This window comes from Stegostoma tigrinum, chromosome 30, assembly GCF_030684315.1.
Source record: "Stegostoma tigrinum isolate sSteTig4 chromosome 30, sSteTig4.hap1, whole genome shotgun sequence".
Classification (NCBI taxonomy): Eukaryota; Metazoa; Chordata; class Chondrichthyes; order Orectolobiformes; family Stegostomatidae; genus Stegostoma; species Stegostoma tigrinum.
In genome coordinates this window covers 25,300,909-25,321,335 of record NC_081383.1, presented here as the reverse complement: position 1 = coordinate 25,321,335, position 20,427 = coordinate 25,300,909, and the positions used below count along the sequence as shown (strand labels likewise).

General features: G+C 41.3%; 1 protein-coding gene across 2 annotated transcripts in view; it reads left to right on the top strand.

Annotated features, from left to right (window-relative positions):
• Nucleotides 1-20,427, top strand: part of mllt1a (MLLT1 super elongation complex subunit a) — a 99,143-nt gene that overhangs the window by 59,619 nt on the left and 19,097 nt on the right. Inside the window, exons 6-9 of one of the 2 annotated variants that reach the window (XM_048559977.2) lie at nucleotides 477-1,046; nucleotides 4,636-4,723; nucleotides 6,880-6,988; nucleotides 17,904-18,000. In XM_048559977.2, coding sequence (XP_048415934.1) covers nucleotides 477-1,046; nucleotides 4,636-4,723; nucleotides 6,880-6,988; nucleotides 17,904-18,000 — 864 coding nt within the window. Of the gene's footprint in view, nucleotides 1-476; nucleotides 1,047-4,635; nucleotides 4,724-6,879; nucleotides 7,075-17,903; nucleotides 18,001-20,427 lie in introns of those variants that run through there. The other variant, XM_048559979.2, reaches the window with a different exon arrangement.

Below are 20,427 nucleotides of genomic sequence, written 5' to 3'. Positions count from 1 at the left end.
GAGGGATATGGCCAAATGTTGGGACTAGATTAATTTACAAAATATGGTCAGCATGGACAGGTTGGACCGAAGGGTCTGTTTCCATGCTGTGTATCTCTGACTATATATTCTCTGGATGCCCTAGTTAAACATTTATTTTAGACAGTTAAAAACTGCATTATTAGCATTTAAAAAAAAAATCCTGTATCTGTACTGTAAAACAGTTTTTTATATCTAGGTATAGATCATAGGCAACACCTGGGCTTATCAGTGATTTTAGTGTAGTCTACAGTTAAAATACGTGATTGAAAATTGGATAGTTTCAATCTACTTTTGTACATATTTTAAAAATTTATCTATTATCATTGTTTAATTTTTGCACTATATGCTTTTGATTGTTTAGTGTGAAATGAATTATCTTCATGTTTGCAAACAACTTCCTGAAGTTAGGAATTGTGACTGGCTCCTCTATTAATTACTTCTGTCTTACAAAGCAGGACACAAACCGAGAAAGCAGCAAATCCTCAAAACCTCACAAAGTCACGAAAGAGCACAGAGAACGACCTATGAAAGATACTGAGAACAAGCCAACTGTAAAAGAACCAGAAAAGGAACACAGTAAATCATCCAAGGAATCATCGCGAAAATCAGCAGAGAGTAAGACTTCAAAGGAAGAAAAGGCCACACCAAAGGCAACTTCTAAAGAACCAAAACCTGCCTTCAAGGAGTCTAAACTAGACAGCATGTCGCCCAAGGGTGGAGGTAACCTCCATCAGGAATCAAAGCCTAGTATTAAGAGGCCCTCTAACACAGATTCACTGAAGGCAAATGCCAAAAAACAAAAGAAAAGCACTTCTGAGTCATCAAAAAGTTTCCCAAGTGTCTCGCCAAGAATTTCTTCTTCCTCTTCTTCTTACGCTGAAAAAAAGAAATTGAATGAAAAAGAAAAGGAAAAAGTGAACATTAAAATAGAGAAAGTTAAATCTGAAAGTAATGTGAAAGAAGTGAAGAAGGCAGTGGATTCAGATGACTGTAATTCAGAAGATGAAGTGGTGTCCAAATCTGAGGTAAAGAACTATATTCTAAAACCTAAATGGGATTGCTAAAGGGTAGTATTCCTTTGGCATTCAATACTGTGGAATAGTAGGAAATAAGATTGTAAAAATCATTATTATGAGAGTTACTGATCCTACCTGAATTACCATTCCTTGCACAACCCAGCGCATTGTTGGTGGGCCAAGAAAATTAAACCCTGTGTTTCCCTGCTTGGAAGAATGACAAACGTTTGGTATGTTTGTTGAAGCAATTTGTTTTGCAGGCTGGCTTTCACATGAACGTGGATTCCAAATCCAACCAATGGCCTGTGGAGCTGGGAAATGGAAGGAATTAGGAGAGGTGATGACGTCTCCCCACCACCATGTCAGTCCGTAGCGGGAACCAGAGATAACAAGGTGTGGAGCTGGATGAACACAGCAGGCCAAGCAGCATCAGAGGAGCAGCAAGGCTGATGATTCTTCAGAAAGGGTCTAGGCCTGAAACGTCAGCCTTCCGGCTCCTCTGATCCTGCTTGGCCTGCTGTGTTCATCCAGTTCTACACCTTGTTATCTCAGATTCTCCAGCATCTGCAGTTCCTACTATCTCAGGAACCAGAGAGTTCCCTTTCTATTACCCCGCATATTGTCTGCATTTGGCAGGTTCATTCCGGCAGCCTCTCTGTAGTATATGTTTGACCAATGTTTATTCGTGTCCCTAGTTGCCCATGAGCGTGTTTTGGTGAGTTGGTGTAATTTTTGGATTCTTAGATACTCGGGGAATTGGAGAATACAGGGATTGTGTAGGAAGGTGGGATTGAGGTGGATGATAAACTGTGATCTTTCCTGATAGAGCAAGCTAAGACTATCCAAACCATTCAGTTCTAGTGCAAACAGTTTAGTTCTGCTCCCCAATATTACTGAATTGACAGTTGTTTAATTGAACAATTATTTACATTTTATAGTTTTGGTAATTCTGTTAAAAGTATTAGTCTGCTAACTATTCAAAGGGGCCTATATTTAACAGGAATATTGTGCCAGCTACCAACCTGACTTGGAAATATATCCTGTTCCATCGCTATCACTCAGTCACAATCCTAGACCTCCCTCCCCAATTGCACTCTGGATGTGTCAACTTCCAGGGACTGCAGGTATTCAAGAAATCAACTCTCCACCGTTTCTCAAGGATAATTAGGGACAGGCAACAACTGCTGACCTGGCCAGCAAAGCCACATCCTGTGAATGTATAAAAATATATCTTTTGCTCTTGGTCACTCTTGTTGGCATGGTAGCACAGAGTGAAAATGAACATGAGTTCTGTCCTAATATTGAAAGCAAAATACTGCAGATGCTGGAAATCTGAAATAAAAAAGTGCTGGAGAAACTCAGCAGATCTGGCAGAATCTGTGAACTTGAAACTTTAATTGTTTCTCTCTGTAATGTGGCTGTTCAGAATAAGAGGCTTGGGACTCAACATTAATTCTGTTTCTCTCCACGGATGCTGCCAGCCTGGTGAGATTCAGCAGCGTTTTCTCCTTTTTATTTTTGGAATTCCATTCTTTTTGGACTCTGCTTTAGCATCCACTATATTTCTGTCTTTGATTTCAGTGATCTTAGCCCACCTGATTCTTTTTTGGATGAGTACGTGCAAACTATACAGAATTAGGGCATGGTAATGTCATATGTCCTGTATAGTGTCATTTCTACTTCCATGTTCTTGCTGTTGTAAAAGAAGTATCCGCGGTTGTTAGGCCACAGTGGGGAAAAAGCAAAGCAAATCCAATTTAGAGAAGCCAGCGACATGGGTAGGATTTGCAGAAACCTCTACATATTCTATTTTGATAAATTCATTTGACTTTTCACTGCATTAACTACAATCATTTCTGTCTTTGTGATGTTTGCTGAGAGGCTGTCATTTTTCTTTACCATTGTCCCACCCATTCCCCAATCCACAGATTTCCTTTAGGACCTCTTTTCTACTAATTCTTGGGAGAAGAGTAGGAGCAAGTAGATGGGTTGGTCAAAGGTGCTGCAGTATGCTGCACTTAGATGTGTGCATCCCCACGTGAAAAAAGCACCAGCAGAGGTGTTCCTACCCATAGTAGTTCAGGAGCAGTGAAAGAGAACTGTCAGTGAGTTAGAGATAATGGGAACTGCAGATGCTGGAGAATCCGAGATAACAAAGTGTGGAGCTGGATGAACACAGCGGGCCAAGCAGCATTTTAGGAGCACAAAAACTGACGTTTCGGGCCTAGACCCTTCATCAGAAAAGCCTACAGTTAAAGTTACCATCACATTGTTTTAAAATGCAGCAATTAATATCCTGTAACTCATTCCCATATTCATCCCATAATGAAACAGTCTACAGTTTTTTTTGTGGAAATCCAATGATTAATTCAGCCTGTATATTTGACTTATATATTTTTAAAATGATCTTAAACCCATGACACCATTCCAGTTGAACTCCTGTTTGTCGGTGTTGAAGTTATGTTAGTCATTCCTTTAAATGTTGATCTGCAGTCGATGTTATCATTTGTTTTCCTGATACAACATAATGCTGAGTGATAATTTGTGACAGTATGTTTTGTCTATCCTATTGGCATGTAAGTAATTGCAAGGTGCAAGTACACCATCAGGATGATGGATAGATTACATTCTACCCTAATTGGAAAATCGTTGGCCTTAAAAGTAAATGCAATATGTTCGCTGCTATTAGACCTTGACTGAATTCCTCAGTCTGTTAAGTCAGCCTCTTAAATCAGTCTGTTTACCTTTTAGACAGCACCTTGCCTTGTTCCTTTTACAGCTGCCCAAACTTCGGTTCCTGTAAATGCAAGTTTGCATTGGAGAGCAATGATGTAAGAAAGTAACCTGTAAAACTAAAAATCTAAAACTGCAATCTGAGTAGAGTCTGACCAGAATGTCATTTGTGGAAGCAAGTTACTTGGCTGTTTCCCTTCGGCATATTCATGTAAAAGCTCCTATAAATCACTGCTGTTCAAAGCATTTGGTCAATCTGCAGGCTTCTACCCAAATTGAGCATCTTCAGACAAGTAATACCCCTCGCCCCACCAACTCCACATGCATTCAAGAAGATTTGTGGATCCCCAATATTTATATCCCTTCCTCCCCACTGAAATTTCCTCTTTAAACTACTCATTCCCTTGCTTTGCCAATGAGATTATTTTTGGCACTGGCATGTGACCACAACTACACTTGCCAACAAGTTGCCACTTACTGCTTGTCCCAGATTGGTAGCTAGCAAATGGGGCTTGTACTTGAAAGTCATTTTTGCAGATACAGAATAATGCAACTGTTCAAACCCTGTAACAACTGTAGCGTTTCGTGGTGGCTACTTCATTTCCTTTTACAGATGCTTTTGAAGAGATATTCCTTAAATTGTACATAACCAATTGTGTCTCTTTAATGGAGGGAAATACCAAATGGTCCTTTTTGGACTGTGGCTAATTACAGATTAAGGTGAGCAATTACCTTGCACCCATCCGGTTCTCACCAGAACTTAAAAATGAACTGCAGTTAATTGATATTGAGTTCAGTTTATTAGCTGTTGATAATAAGCTGTTGATAATTTTCATGACTGACTTATACTCTTTTCTCTGTTTAGTCTGTACGGACCAGTCAGTCCAACTCAAGTTCAAGTTCAGATTCAAGCTCAGATTCTGATTTTGCACCATCTCAAAACCACAGACAAGGTATGGAATTTTCTCAACATTGCTGTTTAGGACGACAGTTCGCAGACATATTTTAGTTCTCCAGTTCTATCCTGAACTGCGCATAAATATGACCAAGTATATAGCATGAATGTAGACAGGGTAATTTTTCTTTGCGTACCTTCCCCGTTGCCCCTCAGTGAATTTGCTTCAGTTGTTTCCTCATTGACTTGAATATTGCCTTCTAATCTTAAGTGTTTGTTTGTTGCTTCATCATGTTATGATGATCGCTCTTCTTTCCAGCCTTCTATTGTGTTTCTAGAATTTTGTGGAAGAGTGATTGAACTTCTGTCAGTACTGATGATAAAAACTCAAGGGTAATGAGGTAGTGCCAGACAGGAATGTGGAGCTGAAACCACAAACCAGGTCAGCCATGGTCTTACTGAAAAGTGAAGCAGACTGACAGGGAGAATTAGCCTACTCCTGCTCCTATGTACTGTTTTCCTGTGACGTGAAAGAACTTCACCAATTGAGGACATGGCTCAATAATATCCAAAGCAAAGTGAGCGTTAGGACCTGGCCAGAGTGGCCTCATAGATGACCAGACCCAACACCATAGGGTCAGCACGGAAACAAGCCCTTTGGTCAATATTGCCTCCTTTGTATTCTGTGCCTGCTATTCTTGCGTCAGCACTACCCTCCCTGTAAATCATCCCACCTATCCACATCTTTAGCTTCCAGCCCTTCATGCTATCATTTGAACACAGATGGGACCTTTGCTGATGACACTTTCATCTCCTCATATCACAAATAGAAATATTGAAAATATACAGCACTGAAGAAGCTATTCTTTACATTGTTCCTGTGCACCTCTCAGTTTCCGAACATCTATTGTGCATACCCTTTAATTATTCACTCTCTCCAAATGCACTAACGCACACGTTTCTAGATTGAGTTCCATTTGCTAGTTTTTGCCCACCTGACCAGCCTGTTGTTAACTCACCGCAGTCAACCTCTATCATCTTGTCTATCAACCGATAAGTCAATTTTATATGTCTTGAAAGCTCCTTAATCATGTTCCCTACATTTCAGTCTAAATTTAACATGAAAAGTTAAGTCCTAGTATTGAACATTGCAGACCTTGCAGGAATTCCTGCTGGGAGTACAGAACTTTGACATTGCTAAAAAGGGACATGAAAACCAACCTTTTTTTCCTGCACCCATCTGGACTGAAATTTACGAAAACCAAGTTTAGAAAGGACACAACAATTTGTAGCATGGGAAGAGTTTGCTGATTAGTTGGGCTGTGATTGGCATGGAGATTAAAAATAGGAAGTGTTCCTGTTTTAGTTAACTTATGAAATCCGAACCAGGCAAGTTGATTCTGATTGGTTGGGGCATTTCCTTTAAGTTGCAGTCAGGATGGGCTGTCTCTGTAGCCCTTTTCCCAGTGGAAAAGGTATAATGCGTGGACATACTCCTTTTGCCTCAAAAGAAACGACCATGTAAGTGAATAACTGTAACTTCTGGTATGCATAGCTATTCCTGCTAATGCCAGTCCAAAGAGAGCTCAGTCAGATTTGTCTGAAAGCATGGCAGTGTACGGGTGAGGATGGAGATTACAAGGTATCAGAGAGCAACAACAACTGGATAACTATAGAGATGCTACCCTGCTGGGCACTGAAGGATGAGGAAGCATTGTATTTCTCTCTATTTTGCAGGTTTTCTTCTTCCAGATTTGTTGTCAAATTGTTTAAATTTTTCCCCAGCACCAGCTATTGGTCTTTTAAATGAAACTGAGAAGGATGTAGCAGCACTTTAACATTAATAGGCTATCTCTTGCTTGTATATTTCACTATAAACCTCATTAGTTTCTAAAATAGAAAGTTTTTCTAAGATAAAAAGCATGCATTGCTCGTGTGTCTTGATTTTGTGCCTAAGTCCACCTAGAAACAGCTGAGAAAAGTGTGTGTACACATTTGAGTATGAGAAGTTTTGGCAGTGACTTTCTTGTGACTGATTTTTCAAAAGGTGAAAGTAGGTATCTGTAGGAGACTGATCCTACAAATGGTTTCATTTCAGGTTGATATAACTCAGTGTCTGCTGGTGCCTATTACACTAAGCCACATGGGGAGAGACAGATGCCACTTGATCATCACTATAGTTGTTGATCTCTGTTCAACTTCTTTTATCTCCAGGGCCCCTGCGGTCTATGGTAGAGGAAATCCAATCGGAAGGCTCTGATGACGACAGCAGCTCCGAGGAGGAAAGGCCTGTAAAAAACATCGCAGTTAGCAGAGATCACAGGTCGGTGAGCTTAACAGATGGGAATGTGACAGAAAGTTCAGTTGTGTTTCATCCATTGTTTGGAAGCTGTGCACTCTGGACCCAAGGTAGAAATTTTGATCACCTTTGTATACCTTGACCAAGTCTAAGCACCAATAACCCTTTTAAAAAAGGCTTCCCAAGATGAGATTTACTACTGGAGACTAGTTATAATCAATTAATAGTCTTTACGTACTTCAGAAGAGTGAAAGTGTATTTTTTTAGACTTGCCTTATCTCTTGACAGTGTTCTTGTTAAGCCCAAATCAATGTAGATTCGTGGGCATTAATAGCACAGAAGGAGGTTGTTTGGCCCAATTTGTCTTTGCCAATCATACAGATGTACAGCATGGAAACAAACCCTTCGGTCCAACTTATCCATGCCAACCAGAGAGCCTAAATAAACCTAGTCCCATTTGCCAGCCTTTGGCCCATATCCATCAAGCCCTTCCTATTCATACACCCGTCTAGATGTCTTTTTAATGTTGTTATTATACCAGTCTCCACCACTTCCTCTGGCAGCTCATTCCATGCTCGCACCACCCTCTGTATAACAAAAAAAAGTTGCCCCTTAGGTACTTTATAAGTCTTTCCCCACACTCTGGGGAAAAGACCTTGTATATTTACCCTGTCCATTTGCCTCACGATTTATAAACCTGATAAGGTCACCCCCCAGCCTCCAACGCTCCAGGGAAAACAGGCCCAGCCTATTAACGTTCTCCCTGTAGCTCAAACTTTAGAAACCTGGCAACATCCTTATAAATCTTTTCTGAACCCTTTCATAGAACATAGAACAGTACAGCACAGAACAGGCCCTTCAGCCCACGATGTTGTGCCAACCATTGATCCTCATGTATGCACCTTCAAATTTCTGTGACCATATGCATGTCCAGCAGTCTCTTAAATGACCCCAATGACCTTGCTTCCACAACTGCTGCTGGCAACGCATTCCATGCTCTCACAACTCTCTGTGTAAAGAACCCGCCTCTGACACCCCCTCTATACTTTCCTCCAACCAGCTTAAAACTATGACCCCTCATGTTAGCCATTTCTGCCCTGGGAAATAGTCTCTGGCTATCAACTCTATCTATGCCTCTCATTATCTTGTATACCTCAATTAGGTCCCCTCTCCTCCGCCTTTTCTCCAATGAAAAGAGACCGAGCTCAGTCAACCTCTCTTCATAAGATAAGCCAGGCAGCATCCTGGTAAACCTCCTCTGAACCCTCTCCAAAGCATTCACATCTTTCCTATAATACGGCGACCAGAACTGGACACACTATTCCAAGTGTGGTCTAACCAGAGCTTTATAGAGCTGCAACAAGATCTCACGACTCTTAAACTCAATCCCCCTGTTAATGAAAGCCAAAACACCATATGCTTTCTTAACAACCCTGTCCACTTGGGTGGCCATTTTAAGGGATCGATGTATCTGCACACCAAGATCCCTCTGTTCCTCCACACTGCCAAGAATCCTATCCTTAATCCTGTACTCAGCTTTCAAATTCGACCTTCCAAAATGCATCACCTCGCATTTATCCAGGTTGAACTTCATCTGCCACCTCTCAGCCCATCTCTGCATCCTGTCAATGTCCCACTGCAGCCTACAACAGCTCTCTATGCTGTCAACGACACCTCCAACCTTTGTGTCATTTGCAAACTTGCTGACCCATCCTTCAATCCCCTCATCCAAGTCATTAATAAAAATTACAAACAGTAGAGGCCCAGGGACAGAGCCCTGTGGAACACCACTCACCACTGACTTCCAGGCAGAATATTTTCCTTCTACTACCACTCGCTGCCTTCTGTTGGCCAGCCAATTCTGTATCCAGACAGCTAAGTTCCCCTGTACCCCATTCCTCCTGACCTTCTGAATGAGCCTACCATGGGGAACCTTATCAAATGCCTTACTGAAGTCCATATACACCACATTCACAGCTCGACCCTCATCAACTTTTCTAGTCACATCCTCAAAGAACTCGATAAGGTTTGTGAGGCATGACCTACCCCTCACAAAGCCGTGTTGACTGCATTTGATCAAGCCATGCTCATTCCAGATGGTCATAAATCCTATCCCTCAGAATCCTTTCTAACACCTTGCAGACGACAGACATGAGACTTACTGGTCTGTAATTGCCAGGGATTTCCCTATTTCCTTTCTTGAAGAGAGGAATTACATTTGCCTCTCTCCAGTCCTCAGGTACGACTCCAGTGGAGAGTGAGGATGCAAAGATCCTTTTTTCAAGCCTCACTACATTCTTCCTATAGTAGTGAGGCCAGAATTGCACACAGTTTACCAAAAGTGGCGTAACCAATGACCTGTACAGCTGCAACATGACTTCCTAACTCCTATATTCCATGCACTGACCAGTAAAGGCAAGCGTACCAAATGCTGCCTCGCTACAAGTGGCTCTACTTTCAAGGAACTATGAATCTGCAATCTAAGGTCTCTTTGTTCAGCAATACTCCCCAGGACCTTGCCTTTAAGTGTAAAAGTTCTGCCATGATTTTATAGAATCCCTACAGTGTGGAAACAGGCCATTCGGCCCAACAAGTCCACACTGACCTCTGAAGAGCATCCCACCCAGAACCATCCCCCTGCATTTCTCATGGCTAACACACCTAACCTGCGCATCCCTGAATACTATGGGCAGTTTAGCATGGCCAATTTGCTTGGCCTGGACATCTTTGGGCTGTGGAAGAAACCAGAGCACCTGGCAGAAACCCATGCAGACACAGAGAATGTGCAGACTCCACACAGCCAGTGGCCCAAGGGTGGAATCGAACCCAGATCCCTGGCGCTGTGAGGCAACAGTGCTAACCACTGAGCCACCATGCCTCCCCATTTGCCCTTCCAAGATACAGCACCTCACATTATCTAATATAAACTCCATCTGCCAGTCCTCGGCTCATTTGCCCATCTGGTCAAGATCCCATTCTACACTGAGATAACCTTCTTTGCTGTCCAAACACCTCCAATTTTGGTGTCACGTGCAAAATTACTCAAAAAAGATCAGATCACACTAATCACACTTGCCCCACAGCTTTGGAATCTATGGCAATGGCAAGTGAATACCTAGATATTGTTCAAATGTGGTGAATTCTAGACTGCCACCACCCTCTGCGTAAGAATAAAACAAATTTCTTCTCAATCGTGCTTTTGCCAATTACCGCTTATCTTAAATGTTTGCTTCCTGGCTATTGACCACTTTAGTATTGGATATTGCCTTCCCATCCGTCCTTTCCATGCCACTTATAATCTTCTACAACTCTATCAGGTCCCCTCTTGCCCTTTGCTGCTCTAAGAAAAGCAACCCCAAACAGTCCAATCCTCATAGCTGAGACTTTGCAGCCTAGGCAACGTCCTGGTAAATCTCCTGTGCACCCTCTCCAGTGCAGTCACATCCTTTGTCTTATGTGACCAGAATTGCATTATAGTTGTAGCCTAACCAGCTATTTAAACAGTATCAGGATAGCTGCCTTTCTTTTATAGTAGAGTAACTGTCCTACTTGCCAAACTGAACACCTGTTCTACTCTTTTTTTTATTAATTCTAACTTATATGCTTCTTGACATGCAGGGTTCGCCATCTTTTCTGATGAAGGGTCTAGGCACGAAATGTCAGCTTTTGTGCTCCTAAGATGCTACTTGGCCTGCTGTGTTCATCCAGCTCCACACCTTGTTATCTCGGATTCTCCAGTCTTGTTCCCACTCTGTCTTTACAAGAACATATTTGCCCTGTGCTCCTGCTATTTCCTCCTTGAATAACTTCCAGTGCTCTGACACAGTTTTATCTGCAAGTAGCTGCTCCCTATTCGTCGAATTAAATCTGAGTAAAATCAGCCTTCCCTCAGTTTAGAACTTTTTGTTCCAGGTCCATTCTTGTATTTAGGATAGATGCAGAAAATGATAAGTGAGGTCCCTATCTCCAAAATACTCCCCTACATTGTTTCCTCTGTCTCCACATTCAGTTCTTTATATTTGAGCTTGCATCTCAGCTTCTCTCCCTACTGAACTATGTATTAGGATTCCATTCCCCTTGCCAGTGGAGATTAAATCCACCCTAACACCAGTAGCAAACTACTATGGGAGGATGCAGGGATAATGGGAACTGCAGATGCTGGAGAATTCCAAGACAACAAAATGTGAGGCTGGATGAACACAGCAGGCCAAGCAGCATCTCAGGAGCACAAAAGCTGACGTTTCGGTCTCTGATGAAGGGTCTAGGCCCGAAACGTCAGCTTTTGTGCTCCTGAGATGCTGCTTGGCCTGCTGTGTTCATCCAGCCTCACATTTTATTATCATGGGAGGATGCGGGACCTGCTTGTGCCCAACATGTACAAGTCCCAGCCTCCCTGGCTCCAACCCCAATGCCTCAGGAATCTGAAGCTCTCCTCCTTTTTCATCTCTGCAGCATTCAACTGCTGTATCCTTCAATGTCTATTGTTACTTGTGTGTGCCACTAGCAGTAATCTAGAGATTACTACCTTTGAAGTCCTGCTTTTGAACTTTTTACCTTTTGTTATTTATTCATGGTATGTGTGCATTCAGAGGACAGTTAAGAGTAAATCACACTTAATGGGGAACTGCAGTCATGTGTAGATTAGACCAAGTGAGAGTGGCAGTTTTCCTTTCCTAAAGGGCACAAGTTAACCCAGATGGTTTTCACAACAATTATTGTCATATGCTAGCTTTTTTCTTCCAGATTTTTAAAAATTGAATTCATATTTCACCATGTGATTCAAACCCATGGCCCCAGAATGTTAGATAACAAGGTGTAGAGCTGGTTGAACACAGTAACCCAAACAGCACCAGATGAGCAGGAAGGCTGACGTTTTGGGCCTAGACCCTTCTTTGTTAGTCACGTTACCACAATGCACTGCCTCCTTTAACTCCCTACAGCTTTACTGCAAGACCTAATTTCTCTGTCTTCTTATATCATTGGTCCTAACATGGACTGTGACCTCTGGCTGTTCACCCTACCACTTTCAGAACGTCCAGCAACCATTCTGTGATATCCTTGATCCTAGCAGCTAGGAGGCAACATACCATCCGGGAGTCATGTCCACAGCTGCAGAAACATCTGTCTTCTACCTTTACTGACAAACTCTGACCACTATTGCCCTTCCACACTTCTTCCTGTCTCCTTCTCCCTGCTGCCCCTCCCCCTTCCCCAGAGTACCTGAACAACTTACTGCCCTGGCTCAGCTCTGCCACTCCTTCACATGAAACTGTTTTCTCACTATTTTTGAAGGCCGAGAAATGGTTTACAAGTGAGGTCCATTCGGTTGGGGTGATTCTCCCAAGATCCATCTGGTCCTTTCCTTCTACCTGGCAGTCACCTATTCCTTTCCTGCCTGCAGTTCCTGCCTGCGGGGTGACAACTTGTTGAGATGTCCTCTCCATGTATCTGTCAGTCTCACGCAAGCATGCACGCACACACTATAGTGTCCTCAGCTGCTGCACAAACTCCAAAACCCAAAGTTTGCGATACTCCAGCTGGGGGCATTTCCCGTAAATGAGCTTCCAGCACCACCTAGGATTTCCCACATCTGGCAGGACAGGTCAGAGCTCCTGAGATGTGCCTTAATGCAATACAATCTGGAGCTCTAATTTTATTTTACCTGTACTCCCACTGGAGTATAAACAAGAAAAATCTTACTCGTATGTCAGCCAGCAACCAGACTCACTTAACTCTCTTAAGTGAAAACACTTAGGTTGGAAATTTTAAAATGTTAATTATCTTTGAAAAGTTTAAGTTGTATTTGATCACAATCGATATCCAGTCAGGAGACACAGAGAAAAACCCACTGTTTCTTGTGATATCACTCTTTAATTTTGTTGAAGCAGTTCAATCATTGTCTGTTTGCTTTTGGGACACCTCTGCTCATGCTGTCCTTATTTAATCCTGCTCCTTCCTGTCTTTAGTCTGCTGCTGTTCCGTCAGTTTGTGTTTTATCTCTCTTGTTGCTCTTTTCTTCTTGATTTATCTTTTAATTTTTTTTGTAATACTTGTTCCCTCTCCTACTGATAATTTGCCCATGTTCATAATTGTATTAGCAAGATACTTAATTTGGTAGAAAACTCAACCTGTACCAATACTTCAGTTGGGTAATGTGGCCCTCGTTGTGACAGTTGTTTTATGCTGCATACACATGCACTGCTTCCTGAATGTGATATAACAGTTAGATCAAATTGATCACCTCTGTGATACTAAGGATAATGCATTGGGAATAGACTTGAAAATCTAGGCTTGGCATTTTCTATTATTCTGAAACAAGATTCCTGTCCATTAGAGGAGGGAACAATAAATAAAACCAGCCCAGTTCGTCCCCTCCCCCCACAGCACCACACAACCAGCCCAGCTCTTCCCCTCCACCCACTGCATCCCAAAACCAGTCCAACCTGTCTCTGCCTCCCTAACCTGTTCTTCCTCTCACCCATCCCTTCCTCCCACTCCAAGCCGCACCCCCATCTACCTACTAACCTCATCCCACCTCCTTGACCTGTCCGTCTTCCCTGGACTGACCTATCCCCTCCCTACCTTCCCACCTACACTGTCCTCTCCACCTATCTTCTTTTCTCTCCATCTTCGGTCCGCCTCCCCCTCTCTCCCTATTTATTCCAGAACCCTCACCCCATCCCCCTCTCTGATGAAGGGCCTAGGCCCGAAATGTCAGCTTTTGTGCTCCTGAGATGCTGCTTGGCCTGCTGTGTTCATCCAGCCTCACATTTTATTATCTTGGATTCTCCAGCATCTGCAGTTCCCATTATCTCTGAACAATAATTAGTCTTTTTTTTGCTGGTTCATCAGTCTATTAAACATTACAGTGCACTGTAGTATAAATGTAATACTTTCAACCAATTTTATTCTTGCTTGTATAAGAGAATGCACAAAATAAACAGCACTTTGGCAACTATTTTTATTTAAAAGATTGTATAACTAAAATACCAGCTGCTATTTTTCATCTAGTGACTTTGTAGGAATTTGTGTAATTTTTCCGCTCTCCAGGGCTATCATTAAAACAGAAGTAGACCCTTCAGCCTTTCAAGCTTGTACTGACGTTTAATTAGGTCACTGTTGATGTATGCTTCAATTCTGTTCATTCATCATAGCTCCATTCTTTGGTACCCTTGCCGAACAAAAATGTATTCGCCACAGCCTTGAAATCTCCAATTATCCCAAAATCCACTGTCTGTTGATAGAAAAAAATGTCCTGTATTTATGCATAAAAATAAAGTTGATGGAAAAGCTCAGCAGGTTTGGCAGCATCTGTGAAGGGGAAAAACAAGAGTTAATATTTTGGGTCCGGTGACCCTTCCTCAGAAAGCACAAACGCACGTGGACACTCTTGCTCCTATAGTGAAAAAATGAGCCATACTGAATTTTGTGATAAATAACCCACCCAATATTTTGAATAACTGGCAGACACTGAAAAAGAATGTCACCGGACCCAAAGTGTTAACTCTGTTTTTTCCTTCACAGATGCTGTCATACCAGCTGAGCTTTTCCAGAAACTTTGCTTTTGTTCCTGATTTACAGCATCTACGGTTCTTTTGGTTTTTATCCTATATTTATGCTGTCATTCATGCGAAACAAATATTTTCATTTTCCCTCTTGAATGACCCAGCTCTAATTTGATAACTCTATGGTCCCTTGTTTTTAAGCTTTTCCAGCTATGCAACTAGTTTCTTTGTATTTACAATTAAATCTTCTCAAAATCTTAACCATTGAACTCAGATTTGATCAGCATGACTGTGTAGGTCTGCTATTTAGAATGTCTTATTTTATTTTCTGTCTAATCCACAGCACTGTGGTTCTATCCATTGAGGAACAGATACTTGTGATTTGCTTAACCTAATAGATGTTGTGTCCTTCTGAATTCCACCTGTAAGAATAATTGTGATTTCAAATCTAATTCAAAAATTCATTCTTGATACTGAAACTAAATCCTAGAACTCACTGTTTAAACTCTAAAACTTTATTTTGAAATCTTGACAGAAAAAGGTGATTGTGGTATGGACACTCTTGCTCCCATAGTAAAGAGATGAACCATACTGAATTTTGTGATATATACCCCACCCAATATTTTGAATAATTTGTAAAACCTGAGAAAGATTTTCTCTAGAGTAGTGCGACAGGAGCACTAAATCCAATGCAGGCTCAGTATTTAAAGGTCTGTAGCTCACTAAAAAGGAGCAAGTTGTGATTGCGGCAGTAACGTGGAGTAATTATTCTTGATGGTACATTGGAGGATGATGAAGAATGGTGGTTCTTTTGATGCTTGGAAGGTTGGAAGTCCAGCTTTGGAAGATGTGCTAAAACAATCTTATTGGGATTCAAGGTCCCTCTTGTAGTAAAATCAAACAGCTTCAAACCATTTGATAATAGAAAGCCATGCAGAGGCTTCAGGGTTGGTGGCAATATATGCTCCCACTATGTTAGTGAGGAGCTTTCAGGATTCATCTAGTGAGGGATCAGACTTGTACTTTACAGCAACTGTCCTCCTCAGAAAAGTGGAGGAATAATACCTTTAGAGTTTAAAATGCCAACAAGATAATTTCAGAATCCATTCAGTGCTCCCTGATGCATAGGTAGTATGCTAAAGTATTAATAATGGTTGTGAGGGGTGCTTTTCTTCCTGACTTAACCGGATGTGTAGATCTGACACTAGGCATTTTGATTTTTCAGCATTATTCTACATAATATAGAACATAGAACATAGAACAGTACAGCACAGAACAGGCCCTTCAGCCCACAATGTTGTGCCGACCATTGATCCTCATGTATGCACCCTCAAATTTCTGTGACCATATGCGTGTCCAGCAGTCTCTTAAATGACCCCAATGACCTTGCTTCCACAACTGCTGCTGGCAATGCATTCCATGCTCTCACAACTCTCTGTGTAAAGAACCTGCCTCTGACATCCCTTCTATACTTTCCACCAACCAGCTTAAAACGGTGACCCCTCATGTTAGCCATTGCTGCCCTGGGAAATAGTCTCTGGCTATCAACTCTATCTATGCCTCTCATTATCTTGTATACCTCAATTAGGCCCCCTCTCCTCCTCCTTTTCTCCAATGAAAAGAGACCGAGCTCAGTCAACCTCTCTTCATAAGATAAGCCCTCCAGTCCAGGCAGCATCCTGGTAAACCTCCTCTGAACCCTCTCCAAAGCATCCACATCTTTCCTATAATAGGGCGACCAGAACTAGACACACTATTCCAAGTGCGGTCTAACCAGAGTTTTATAGAGCTGCAACAAGATCTCACGACTCTTAAACTCAATCCCCCTGTTAATGAAAGTCAAAACACCATATGCTTTCTTAACAACCCTGTCCACTTGGGTGGCCATTTTAAGGGATCGATGTATCTGCACACCAAGATCCCTCTGTTCCTCCACACTGCCAAGAATCCTATCCTTAATCCTGTACTCAGCTTTCAAATTCGACCTTCCAAAATGCATCACCTCGCATTTATCCAGGTTGAACTCCATCTGCCACCTCTCAACCCATGTCTGCATCCTGTCAATGTCCCGCTGCAGCCTACAACAGCCCTCTATACTGTCAACGACACCTCCGACCTTTGTGTCGTCTGCAAATTTGCTGACCCATCCTTCAATCCCCTCATCCAAGTCATTAATAAAAATTATAAACAGTAGAGGCCCAGGGACAGAGCCCTGCGGGGCCTCTGAAGTCAATCAGTTCTACATAATCAGCTGGACATGTGGCAGGGAGGATGCCAGAAAAATGTGAATGTCTATTGCATGACTTGAGTTGGTTAACTTCACTGGTACTACTGCATATAATTAGAGGGAGTGGAGGCTGCCCAAATGTTTGCTTGGTAAGCGTGCCTCTGAGCAGTCTGAATTAGTTAAGCATAGAATAGTATTATGAGGAGAGTGTTCCAGTCTCCACTCTCTACATGCTAATTGGTTTCTGTGAATAAAACATCCTGCTAACCAAATGAAAGTGATGAAAATTTGAGAATGAAGAGAACAAATAGAATAAGCAGTCACTGGAGGGTTTGACACACGTTGAACCTTATCAATGTCTGCAGTGTTTTCTTTGAGCTGTGCATGTCCTTCATAATGTTATATCTGAAAAACTTGGCCTCTTCCAGTGGAATAGCCCTTTCATCCAGTTTTGGAACGTTTGCTCAAGTGGTGAGCAATGTTTCCTGTAAGCTGTACATCCATACAGCATCTGAGAAACCCCCGTAAACTGTCTCATCCTCCACTGTAAGATTTCTAGTCTGGTTTAAAAGTACTATGCATGTAACTCAGAATCCGTGTAGGAACAGCAAAAATTCAAGGGAACATTGGTGATGAGCTGAAATTCTATCGTGGTCCTTGAGCTCACAGTCTTCTGACTCAGAGATGAAAGTGCTGTCGATTGAGCAAACTGACGCATAAATAAGCTGATATAACGAGCAGGAAATATATTTCATGTGATGGAAGATAGAGTGAGTAATTTCTGATCCAATCAAAATGACACATGATGATGAGTATCTAAAGCAAAGGGATTTAACAGAAGTGAAAAGTAGATTGGGACATTTCATTTGGTCTTATGAAGGCAGCTTGTTGAGAAATTCATAAATGGGTGATTTGCCAAAGTAGTCAAGAACAAAGTTTCAGAAGTGAATACAACAGGATGATCCAGCTGCCATTGTTCTCATTTGTGGTTTACTTCTTCTGTAATGGAATACACTTTTCTTTTTAAAAATCTTTTCTCATCTGAAATATTGCTAATGACATTTCTTCCCTCTAGGGTGTTAATGAGGTAATCTGGCACAGGGGACAGTCTAGATAATCTAGAATATCGGGATTTTGACTCCAATACTAGCAATATGGGTTTCTCTCTCAAGACTGATCAGTTATAATGTATGCTTTTTTGTTTCAGATTGAGTTTAAGTGATGACAGTGGAAGTGAAAGTAGCGAGAACTCCAACGTCAACACCCTGGACCAGCCACAGAAACACGTAGCTGCTAATAACAAGGTACTTCTCAAAATTTAGACTTTCTGTACTACATTATTGATGTTTACGAACATGGCTTTGGTTAAATTGTAGCATGCAGGTAAATTGCTAAAGCATTCAAGAGTAAAAACTCAGAAGTTCTCACATTACCTAAGTGCCAGTGTACCCCGAAGAGTGTTTTAATCTTTTTAACCCAGGAATAAGATATTTTATGCAACATGACCATACTATGTGCAAGTTTATTAGTGACATAAAGGCAGTTTCACGAATACCATAAACAAGATAATAAATAACAATGATATTAATAGGTTAAGTGAATGAGCAAAACTGTATTTTAATGTAAGTAAGTGATGGGTTCATCACTTTGGAACAAAAACATTTTGGACACCAACAATTTCTAAATAGCGAAAAGCTTGAAACACCAGTAGGCCAGAAAGCTTTTTGAGTCTGAATACAGATGAAAATATCATGAGCAGTTACAAGAACTAATCATAAATCTACTGGAGTGCTGGTCTCTTTAATATTTTAAAGATAATTTTCAATTTTCAGAGGATTAAATTTGTACAAGTAAGATCATTAAAATGCTGGGCTTCAGAGATTGCTAGAACGCCTCAAGAAATGGCAGTTCAAAGGTTAATCTGTGCTTATTTATTAAGGCCAGAGTAGAAAAACCAGCAAACAATAACTGCATGTAAATAGCTGGGGAACTGCAGAATTTCCATTTGAGCAGATTTGCCCTGACTTCATCAGAATTTGAATTATATATGCTGACCTCAGGGTTAACAGTTTTGGGTTTGACCTTAAAGTTTAATTAAGGTTGATGTCCATTAGCCATCTCAGCTAGCCTCCTGCTAAAAAGATGAGTGCTCTGAAAGACTGGGTTGGAATCCTGATAAGTTGTGGAATTTTCCAGACGGTCTCATCAGTTGGAGCAGCAGGCACCTACATTGGGGGGACACCCTGAGTTCAGCAGGCAGGGAAGGACAGTTTCCTGATGAGAGCTGAAAAGTTGCTGTAGACTAGAAGCAAAAAGGGATGTCAGGAATTCTCAGGTGGAGGCTGTCAGCCAGTGTGCAGTGAATCCTGTCTTTGAGTTGGAGTGTCCCAATCATGAGGTACTTAAGAAGTCCAGAAAAGCTCACTTGTCTGGTGCCTAATGGGAAAGCTCCAAGAAAGCGCTCACCTCAGGGTAACAGCAGAATTAAATTCCTGAAAACTGTTGCATTTTAATTTGGTCCCAGGACCGGAAGGAATAATCAAGGGCGTGATGAGTGACTAAAGACTTTCTGAAAGGAAGTCAAACTAAATGCAGGTTCAGTTGACAATTACAATTTCAAAATACGTGTCATCATGTTTATTGTTTTTCTCAGTGTTATAAATATAAATTGATAATCTAAAATAGTGTTTAGGGAGTAACATTTTCTTTGTTAGACTCTCGTACAGTAAAATAATTTGCTTAAACGTGGAATCTTGTTATTTTATTCTTTCAGTAGTTAACAGGAATTTCAACTTTATGTTCAACAGATTCTAATAGTATTATAACACTCATATTTCAAAGTTTAGAATACAGGAGGTAGAAGTTATCAACTACATCTGGAGTATTGTAGACTGTTCTTAGGCACCATGCCATTTGAGACAGTGAAATATAGATTTACCATGGTGAAACCTCGATTCCAAAGCTTAAATTACAAAGAGAGATCATGCAAATATAGTGTTCTATTCCCTAGAATTTAAACAGGTAAAGAGTGATTTGATCAAACTTTTCAAAACATTTAAGGGCAACAGCCAGGGTAGTTTGAAAGAGTATATGTCCAGTGTTTGAGACGTAGTCAAAATTAGAGCTAAACCATATTCTGCTAGATATTAGGTAAGCATTGGTCTCACTGAATCACAGAACAGACTGGAGGGCTTAAATTTCTATGATTCTCTGTTTCTAGGTAGATTTATATTTTGAAGTAATCATTTAATCCATGGGGAAAAAGTACCACTTTTAATCAGTGCACTGAGCCCTTGTTAATATAAACCAGTAGTTTGTGCCGGTACTCTTACAAGACAGTCAGATTGCTTCAGAATGTTTCAAGCTAAGTGAGGACCAGCCACTTTGTTTGAGAAATTGAGACCCATGTTTCCTTTAATAACTCTCTCTCACATCCCCAGCAGCTAAGTGGCTTTTCTGAGTGTGTTATGTATCAGGCAGGAAATGTCTTAAGCTGATTCATTTTCTCTAAGTATGGAATTAATGTATTTATATAACATATCAAATTCACTGAGACTTTGGATCACATCTGCATGTCCATGCTTTAACCATTAGATGGAGTTTCCCAAGCTGCCTGACAGGATGGTGGAAGCAGATTAAACGTTACCTTCCAAAGGAATCTAAAGTAGAGGAGTATAGGAAAGAATGATGGAGTGGGCTAATTGGAGAGCTCTTTCAGAGAATCGTCACAG